The sequence below is a fragment of the Orycteropus afer genome, unplaced genomic scaffold (genome assembly GCF_000298275.1).
Source record: "Orycteropus afer afer isolate SDZICR_OR568_19922 unplaced genomic scaffold, OryAfe1.0 scaffold00114, whole genome shotgun sequence".
Taxonomy (NCBI): domain Eukaryota; kingdom Metazoa; phylum Chordata; class Mammalia; order Tubulidentata; family Orycteropodidae; genus Orycteropus; species Orycteropus afer.
Genome location: NW_006921701.1, coordinates 5119030 through 5129459, shown reverse-complemented (window position 1 = coordinate 5129459; position 10430 = coordinate 5119030). Strand labels below are relative to the sequence as shown.

Sequence of the window (10430 nt, the reverse complement as noted above, 5' to 3'; positions counted from 1 at the left end):
ACTCGGCGCAGCCATACCCGAGGTCGTACACGGGCCGCTCCAGGGTCAATGGTTCTTTGGAGGACAAAATCAGGAGGGTAGCTAACGAAAAGAGGATAGTTAACGTGGGAGGAGTGAAAAGGAAGAGAACACGGAACTGGGGACAAGGTTTACCGAAGAGAATCCTCCAACTACCGGCTTAACCGAGCACGCCACCTGCGCGACCACGAAGACGCCTTATTTCTGCGACCAGCTTTGGAGACCACAGTCTACTTTTGCCCAGGCCGACCAATCAGCACAGTGAAACTTTCAATCAGGATGGGTATGCTCTGACTGGCCAATGAAACTAAAGGCTCGGCCCTACACTCACAGCTCTGATTGGCCTAGCGTCCCGGAACAGGCGTCAACCCTGGGAAGGCTGTGGCAAGATGGCTTCCCTGGATCGGGTGAAGGTGCTGGTGTTGGGAGACTCAGGTGAGTGGATCAGACCCACTACTGGGACTCCTGACACTCTTGAGTTATCTGGTGATCCTCCGCCTTCTCTGGTTCCTAGCTCTTCGAGCCGTGGAAGAAGTCGCTCTCCAAGGCTGAAGACTACATTTCCCAGAGGACTTTGCTCCATTTGACTAGGTGGCGGCGTCCGGCGGGTGTAGGATGCGAAACCCTGGCCCTTCTTAGCATTCTCAGTTTTCCACGCCTGTTTTCCTGGCTGCCGCAGCCTAGGGAACATTATCGATTCCTTTGTTTAAAAGGATTTGTAACCATTGATTATGGTTCAGAAATGCGATCGTGCCTTTAAAGTACTAAGAAGAACGCTGTTCCAAACGCTTTGTGTATATCGTTTAAACCAGTTGTTAGGTGCTCTAAAGTCGGCTTTCAACTCATAATTACCATGTGTGCAAGAGAAGGAAACACTGCCCGATTCTGCGCCATCCTCACAATCGTTGCCGTGTTTAAACCCATCGTCGCAGCCACTGTGTCATTCCATCTTGTTGAGTGAGCGTCTTCCCCTTTTTCGCTGAGCCTCTCCCAAGCACATTAAGTTTTTACATGTACTGATCCCTTCTGACGACATGACCGAAGTATGAGAGACGAAGTCTGGCTATTCTTGCTTCTAGGAGCGTTCTGGCTATACTTCTTCAAAGACAGATTTGTTTGTTCTAGCAGTCCATGGTACATTCAGTATTCTACGCTAACACCACAATTCAGATGCATCAATTCTTTTTTGCTGTTCTTTAATCATCGTCCAGCTCTCACATGACATGAGGCTATTGAAAATACCATGGCTTGGGTCAGGGGCACCTTAGTCTTCCAGGTGACATCTTTGCATTTTAACACTTCACATAGATTTTGTGCAGCAGATTTATCCAGTGCAATGAAATCCTTGGCAAGTTAGATGTTTTCTCCATTTAACTTCTATGGAACTAGATTGCCCAGTCTTCCTTCCAAGGAGCGGCTGGTGGGTTTGAACCACCAGCCTTCTGATTAGCAGTCAAATGCCTTAGGCACTCCTGTCACCAGAACTCCCGGGTTTTTTGTTTATTTGTTTTGGTTTATTGGTCCAATTGTGAGAATTTTTATTTAAATGTAAGAACAGTTCTAATATTCCCATTTTACAGATGAAAGTAATGGCAGAACTGGCTTGAACCCCGGAGTAATCACTCTTAAACACCAAGCTATATTATAATGAAGTATCCGGTGATCCTCCTGCTTTACTCTCAAGGAAACTTCTCGATTCCATATTCTCATTTTTTCTTAATTGAAAACCTATTATGTGCTGCTCTGGTGGCATAGTGCCTAAGGCATTTGACTGGTAACTAGATGGTTGGTGGTTCAAACCCACCAGCCACTCTGTGGAAGGAAGATGGGGCAATCCACTTCGGTAAAGATTTTCTGCCTGGGAAACCAAAAGCTTGGTCAATCCACTTCCTTAGTGATACCGCCTAAGAAACCCAACGAGGGGTCGCTTTGAGTCCAACCCAATTTGATGGCAGTGAGTTTGGTTTTGGTTTTGATGAGTCAGAATCACTCCATGGCAGTGAGTTTGGTTTGGTTTTGGTTTATTGTATGGTAGATTGGGAGTAATAGAGAAATTAAAATAAAGGCCGTATTCAGAAATAGCTAGGAAGTAGTGATGAGCCCAATTTAATCCTAATATTAAAATTCTTTTGCCATCTTGGACATTTGTAAACCAGGGTTAAAGTCTGCATTTCGTCTCTCACCTCACTCTCTTTCTTCACCACCATAATTCCTAGTCCCATACTCCTTAAAGACTTGGTAAAAAATGCTAACCCTGCATTTCCTAGATGTGTCTGGAGTTGATCTTTTGAGAGTATGCCGTAAGCAAAGACACTGCCAGTTGCTTGGAGGTAGAGAGGGCATAGCTCAAAGAGCTTTAGAACTCACTGCAGAAACTTTATGTAACGTTGTTGTTGTTGTTATGTGCCGTCGAGTCGGACCCGACTCATAGCGACCCCTCCTTGGGTTTCCGAGGCCATATCACTATGGATGTAGATTGCCCCATCTTCCTTCAGAGGAGTGGCTGGTGGATTTGAACCGCCAGCCTTCTGGTTAGCAGTCAAGTGCCTTAGCCACTATGCTACCAGAGCTCCCTTATATGACGTTGGAGGTGGGAAAAACGTTTGCACATTGCCTGAAGACTATTTGCATTGTAAAATATTTTACAGAGAGTATAGGGAGCTCTAGGAGTTCTGGTAGCATAGTGCCTAAGGCATTTGACTGCTAACCAGAAGGTTGGCAGTTCAAACCCACCAGCCACTCCTCAGAAGGAAGATTGGGCAATCTACTTCCCTAGTGATACCACCTCAGAAACCCATGGAGGGGTTGCTGTGAGTCAGATCCAACTTGAGGGCAGTGAGTTTGGTTTGGGGTTTTATAGTTTAATAATCCCGTAAGAAAGCTGCGTTATAAAATTTGATGAGACTAATCAAATTCATGTCACCTCTAGTTCTTCATGGAACTTTGAAGTAGCACTGAAGTTAATTTAATAGAATGGCTTTGTTTTTACAGATGAAGAAAGTATGGCATGAAGGGACTTGGCAAGAGTATTACCAAATAGGATTTGGGAGTAGAATCCAGAGCTGTTGGTAACAGTTCTTTATGACATGTGAAGAGGTATTCTCTCTAGTCTGCATTTTCCCTCTTTCTATTGCATCTAACAAATCTTTCACGTTAAATACTGTTGAAACTAGTAGATTGACTGAGTGATTTTTTATACTTGAGTGCCTACTGTATACCAGGCACTGTGTTAGGTGCTACAGTTTTAACTGTGAAATCACTGAATTATATAATGGGTAGAATCATATGCTGCATAAAATGTGAAAAAGTAATCAGGCAATTAATATGCTTTGTTTCCCTGTCATATTTAGCTGAAAAACAAAAGACACAGACTTGCCCACCAGAAACGTGACTGATCCTATCACATGTTCACTAATACTAGGCTACATGTGCAGTCAGTTATTGCCTTTATCATTTCCCTATTAACAGGGATTTGCTATCTGACAGATTAGAATATGTTTTTTATACTTTATCTGCCTTGTATTCAAACTTCAAAATTTATTTTTAGTAAAAATTTACTCCCCCATGGAATTTTGAGGATTTCACAAGTATGTAAAGGAATGACTTGGGATTTAGAGACTTGCTTTGTATCCTATAGAGTTACTTGATCGTTTAGTAAAATATCTTGAAAATTTCACTAACACATACGTAACTGTTTTCTCTTTATTCTTTCAGAGAGTCAGGTGATTTTCATATACTACCTACAGCTACATTTGAAGCTGGCATTTATTTAATTAGTTTGATTCTTTTCTTTTCCCCAGCAAGTGTGGTGCATTCTTTTGATCTAATTTAGTTCAAATAAAAAACCCCATAATTCTTAAAGAAATGAATAATTGGACACTATTCCCAGCACTTCAACTGTTCTTACTGTTTAGAGTTCCACTCAGTATTTGCTAAGGCTAAAGCAGTTAATTCAGGGAGAGCTATACACTATTACTGCAGAGAGATATTTACCCTGACACAATTAAGCACAATTAAAAGCTCAAGCCTTATGTCAAACTGATAACTAAATGCCCAGATATGTGCCTCCAGTTTAAACAAACCTACATTCAAACACAAAACTCAACAACATGCTCTATAAAGTTCACAAGTATCAGATGTAATACAGTATATACGAAGGCAAAGCTAAGCTTGGGTGTTTATGTCTCAAACAAAAATCTTAAATGTCTATATGTGAAAAATAATAATAAAGGTTAAAGGAAACCTGGGAAAATGTTTGATTCAATTACATGAGAAAGTTAATGTCTCTAATATATAAAGAGATCATATAAGTTAGTAAGAAAACTAAACCCTAGTAGATAAATGGGCAGATTATTCAGATCAGCAAATAATTCATAGAAGAGGGAAGACAGCTGGTAGCAAAGATGAACAAAATATCTTTACCAGAAAGTAAGGGAAATGCAGATGTCACTTCTTTTTCTCTAACCAAATTAACAAAGATGCAAAAGCAACTTTGTAATACTGTTGAAGTACAAGAAGACATGTAGCAGCATGTGGCTAGTGGCAGTGTAACCAGATGAAAGGGGTTTGTCAATATATATCAAGAACTTTAAATGTTCATTTCCTTTTACTCATTAATTTCACTCGTTGGGAGGTATACTATGGAAATCTAATTTTAAACAAAAGTTTAGGCAGAAAAAATTTTTTCTTAGGATAGTGAAAAGTTCAAAAAACTAAATAATAAGGGAATGGTTAAGTAAATTATTATGTTTATTTTCTGAAATATTATGGAGACATTAAAAATGTTTATGGAGATTCTGTAACTACATGGAAAAATTTAGTCAATAAATATAGGTATATGTCACTTAACGTCTGTGGACCTATACGGCTTGCTTGCTTTTTTTTTTTAAAGGAAGGCAGCTCTTCTTTTATTTATTATTTTCCCCTGATGGTTTTAAAGTTCCCAAACCCAGGCTTTTGCAGCACTGGACCAAGTAGATACAGCAGGTGAGCAGAGGACATGGTTCTGGGTGCTGACTCTCATGCATTGGTGGGCAGGCAGGTGGCAGCGGGCAGGGGAGCGGGTACTGTGGGCCCTAGGCTACTCCTGCTGCTTACGCAGGCATAGCAGCAAATGGGGCTAGGCAAGTTCTGCTCCCTCCTCACTCACTTCTTGCTCTGTTCTTGTTGCCCCTGCCACCACCACAGTCTCAGCCACTGCCACCCCTTCCTCCAGCCTCCGGCAGCAGCAGCGAAAGCAACACAGACATCCAGAAGTAGGCTCCCATAAAGTTTTAATATGGTGTTCTCACAAGGTCCAAATCACATTAATGTCCCTTTTCACAAACCATATTGTGAACTTTACATGACACATATCTGTAAATATTAATTAAGGCTCTGTTAGGATTTCTGGAAATAAAAAGATGAGTAAAACAGCTACAAACCCCAAAGAACTTAAAATTAAGCAGAGTGAATAAAACATATGAAGAAACAAATTACTAATGTATTTTAAGTACTCTGTAGGAAAATGTAAGGCACTTTGTTTCTGTAGTGGTTAAGGCATTTGGCTGCTAACCAAAAGGTCAGTGGTTTGAACCCACCAGCTGCTCCACAGAAGAAAGATGGGACAGCTTGCTTCCATAAAGATTTACAGCCTTGGAAACCCAGTGGTTGTCACTATGATCTGGAATTGACTCAATGGCAATGAGTTTGGTTTTTGGTTTGGTAGAAATATGTAGAAGATGCAGTGGAGACCAAGAGGATGGTGTGCTTAATTCTGACTCCAGTCAGAAAAGACTTCACAACTACAGTGATACTAAGTCTTGAAAGATTAATTCACTAGGCCAATGTGGAGAGGGGAGTAGAATATGCCAGACAGAACAAGCTGTGTAACCAAAAGCTTGTGTTTTTTTTTTTTTTTTTAATTGTGATAAGTATATAACAAACTATTTGACATTTCAACAGTCTTCAAATGTACAATTGTGACATTAATTACGTTCATGCTATATTGATGTTTTTAAGTACAAAGTATATATACAACCCCAATAACAACATGTGTATGGAAAAACCCTGCTTATGTAATGAGATGGATCCTATACATAGTAGTCTTCAGGTGATTTTGTATCCTAAAACACATAAATGTCTTCTAAATTTTTTGTAAATGTAACTTTTTAATAATAAAAATAAACATAAGCAAAGGTTCATACTCAAAAATGCACACCAATAGATGGTGTAAATCTTTGATGTAACTAGTGATGCATAAAGACTGACCAGGTATACTTGGCATGTGGCATTCCCAAAATAGTATTAAATGAATGAGTGACTCCACACACAAGTGTACAAGTAGAATTCATTCTTTCCTCTTCATACAAATTTCGCAATGCTACCCTTAGCATTAGTAACTAGATTTCCCAGAGCCTAGGAGATCTAAAAGAAGATAAAGTATCATCCTAAAGTAAAGGGCCTACGGAAATAGATTGCCCAGCCTTCCTTCTGAGGAATAGCTGGTGGGTTTGAACCACCAGCCTTCTGGTTAGCAGTCAAGTGCCTTAGGCACTATGCCACCAGAGCTCCCTAAAGTAAAGGGCTAGAGTGTAAAAGAAGGAGTACAGTTGTTCTCTTTTTGCAGAGGGAAGTCTGGGCCAAGTGGTTGGCTGACTTTTTTTTTAAATCACTATATGAGAAAATTGGAGTGTATAAATAAGAAATTGTGAAATGGTGAATCCCTGTCATTGACAGTGCTCAAGAACAATCTGGAAAACCATCTAACAGGATTATAAAAGAGAGCTCTTGAATTGATATGCAGGATGAAAGAAAGGACCTCTAAGATCCATTAAGATGTTACAATTCTAAAATAGGCCAAATAGATGAAATCATTCAAAGGAAAGAGTTTAGTTTACGTGAAATTCCCCCTGACCATTGGGTTTCAGAATGACACTTCTGAACCAGTAGCATCAGCATCATCTGTGAACTTGTTAAAAGTGCAAAATCTTGGTCCCCACCACAGACCTGCTGGATCAGAAATTCGGGGAGCAGGAATCAGCAATCTGTTTGTTCTGGTTACCTAGTGCTGCTCTGACAGGAATATACCACAAATGGGATAGCTTAAACAAACAGGAGTTTATTCTCTTACAGTTCGGGAGGCTAGAAGTCCAAGTTCAAAGTGCCAGGCTCTAGGGGCTGGGTGAAAGGCCCTTGACCTTGGGCTTCAGCTCTGCCTCTTGCTCCTGGCCCACTGAAGATGCTAGAGGCATCTCTTCACTCAGGCAGCTACTGGCTGCTGAGGCTAATAAGCCCAAGGTGGGCAAATAAAATGACACAGTCCCAATGTTACCAAAGCACACAGCAGGCCATTAATTCAAGTCCATTGAAAGTCCCAGGTCGGCAGAGCATGGCAGGCTGCTGAACAACAACACAGCTACACACAAGGTTCAAGTGTGCCATAAACTGGAGACCCTTCCCAAAGCTGTTTCTTATATACAAGAAGCAGACCACATCCTTAAAGCAGCTACTCAGCTGCTTATGGTAGATCCCACCATGAGATTGCCAATCTCATCATGGGGAACAACTACCACCAGCTGCCCAGCCACTCAACCAGGCCCAGCCAAGTTGACAAACAAACTTAACCACCACACTGTTTTAACAAGCCCTCCAGATGATTCTGACTCAAACTAAGTTTGAGATCCATTGACCTTGACCATCTTTTTTACCTTATTCAATAAAATGTATTATAGGTACAGTTTGAACACCCTTTAAACAATCATGTTTTGTATGTCATTATTATTACTTATTTTCCATCTTACTCATGCCAGAATAGATTTCAAGCATGCTTCTTTTACTTATATGAATAGAGTTCTTTTATCTTTTACAGGTGTTGGGAAGTCTTCATTAGTTCATCTCTTATGCCAAAATCAAGTGCTGGGAAATCCATCATGGACTGTGGGCTGCTCAGTGGATGTCAGAGTATGTGCTTCTTATATTTTAGTTTTCTAGTAGTCAATTAAAGATAGTGATAGCTCTTTCAAACTACATAATCAAATTATGGTACTGTAGACAAGATTAAGTAATAATAGTAGGTGAGATTTATTAATCATGTACTCTGTACCAGGCACTGTGCTAAATCCTTTGCATGTCTGTTTATTTAATTTTTTCTAAAGTGTGGGATAGTAGTGTAGAAACTAAGACATGAAGAAGTAACTTGGCCAAATTCACTCAGCTCCTAAGAAGCAGAACCAAGGTTTAAATCAGTCTTATTTCCAGAGACTTCATTATTAATTACTGTGAGTTTTAATTAAACTAGAGTTCCATCTCTAGAGTTCACTTAAGCTATGACTGGAAATGAAAGGTCAAGGCAAAAGCTTTTGGAGCTTCTTTTCTAGGTCATCTGTTCTACTTCACATTTAGGAAACACAGGTGCAGTTTTCACTACATTAAATATCTTCTCAGATGTTGTTGGTCTTTGCTGATCCCAGGTAGACCTGAGTAAGTCTTCTGCCAGCACACTTCTCTCTTTTGAGTTTAAAAAAAAAAAAAAAGAAGAAGAAGGAATAATAGTTAGCTAGATTGACAGTTAAGGAGCTCTGGTGATGCAGTGGGTAAGGCATTTGGCTGCTAATCAGAAGGTCAGTGGTTCAAACCCATCAGCTGCACTGTAGGGGGAATATGAGGCAATCTATTTTCACAAGAATTTAAATCCTTGAGGGATTTACCCCTATAGGGGTCACTATGAATCAGAATCTACTTGATGGCAGTGGGTTTGATTTTTGGTAGACTGACAGTTATTTCTCTTCAGTTCTTTGAAGTCATTTGTAAAATAGTAGGAGTAGCGATAATAGTAGCGATCATCAGAACCTGTGTAGCTTCAAGGGGAATAATGTGAATCAAGACCAGGACAAGGCTGATCCCTATGAGATAGAGGTCTGACATACTCCATTCTCCAGCCTTTTACTAATTCTAACACCAGCCGTCCGTCCAACAGCACACTCTACTTCTCTCGTGGGTTTCAATCCATTACAATGACTACACAGAACTCACAGACCATACTTACAGTTAAAAAAAAAAACAAAAAACCACAAAATCTACTGTCAGTGACTCAATTCCAACTCATAGTGACCACTGTTGGGTTTCCAAGGTGATAAAGCTTTACAGAAGTATATTGCCCCCACTTTCTTTCACAGAGTGGCTGCTGGGTTCAAACCACCAACCATCTGGTTAGCAGTCAAAAGCTTTAGGCACTGCACCACCAGAACTCCTTACTTACAGCTAAGTTAAGTGGCTTATTAAAGAAATAACGGGGTGGATTCAAAATGGAGTCTCACCAGTGAGCAGCACACTTTTTTTCCCTCTGGCATCTAAGGACTTTGAAAACTAGGTACAGCAGTTTGAATTAGGAACTTTGGTGCTCTGAACAGCTCACTGAAACAGAATCCACCAAACACAGAAGAGCAGTATTAGAGGAAAGGCACAGGGAGATTACTTAGGAAATAGCTACTGGCAGAGGATGGACAGACACCCGAGAGAAACCATTGCAAACTTTCCTGGGGCAGTCACTGTCTGCCGGGCAAGGGTGGCCGCCTGAGATCCCTGAGCCAAGATGGAAGTCATCTTATAGCAGCATACCAGCGACCACTACAGTATTTCAGCAGGCAGTGGCAGAGACCTGCCTCTAGCAGCTGATTTTGTCAGTAATTTGGGTGGTGAGGGTGCAGGAGGGCACGGGCACCACTGCTGAGATTCAGGCGGAGATCTCACTGTTGCGCCAGAAAGGCTAGCCCCCTCCCCTCCCAGTAGATCATAGAGCGGGCTTGGGTCAGACTTTCTTTGGCACAGATATTGGGACTGCAGGTCATTAGCAGGTACTCCCCCGACTCCAACACAGCTGAAATTGTGTGCAACTTTGGTGCCGCAGGTGGATAGTATCACAGACAAACTCCAGAGCCAGCCATTAGCGGTCTGGAGGGATTGCATCAGCACCACAAGCAGAGGGGGCACGGAGAGCAAAGAAACCGCAGCTGAGTGTGGTCCCGCGAATTTTGCCTTGGAGCTCTGCTTTGGTGCTGTGGGGCCACAGAGGTGGGGTCTTTGAGTATGCGTGAAATTGGCGGAAATTTGCAAGCCTCTAACAATAGGAATCTTTCCTGAGGTTGAGCCATGGTCTGGCAAATACATATGTCAATGAAAGAGCCCCAAAATACATAAATCAGACTTTAAAAGAGTTGAAAAGCCAAATAGATGACTCCACAGTAATAGTGGGAGATTTTAATACACCACTTTCTTTGAAAGGTAGAACAACTGGAAGAAACTCAGTAAAAATGCAGAAGAGCTAAATAATACACTACACCAACTGGGCCTTATAGATATCTACAGAGCACTTCACCCAACAGCAACACAAGATACATTCTTCTCCAGTGCACATGGAACTTTTTCCATGATAG

General features: G+C 41.2%; 1 protein-coding gene across 1 annotated transcript in view; it reads left to right on the top strand.

Moving 5' to 3' along the window:
• Positions 1-407: 407 nt before the first annotated feature.
• RABL3 (RAB, member of RAS oncogene family like 3) overlaps positions 408-10430 on the top strand; it is a 113427-nt gene continuing 103404 nt past the window's right edge. Inside the window, exons 1-2 of the mRNA XM_007943882.2 lie at positions 408-453; positions 7868-7959. Coding sequence (XP_007942073.1) covers positions 408-453; positions 7868-7959 — 138 coding nt within the window. The remainder of the gene's footprint in view (positions 454-7867; positions 7960-10430) is intronic.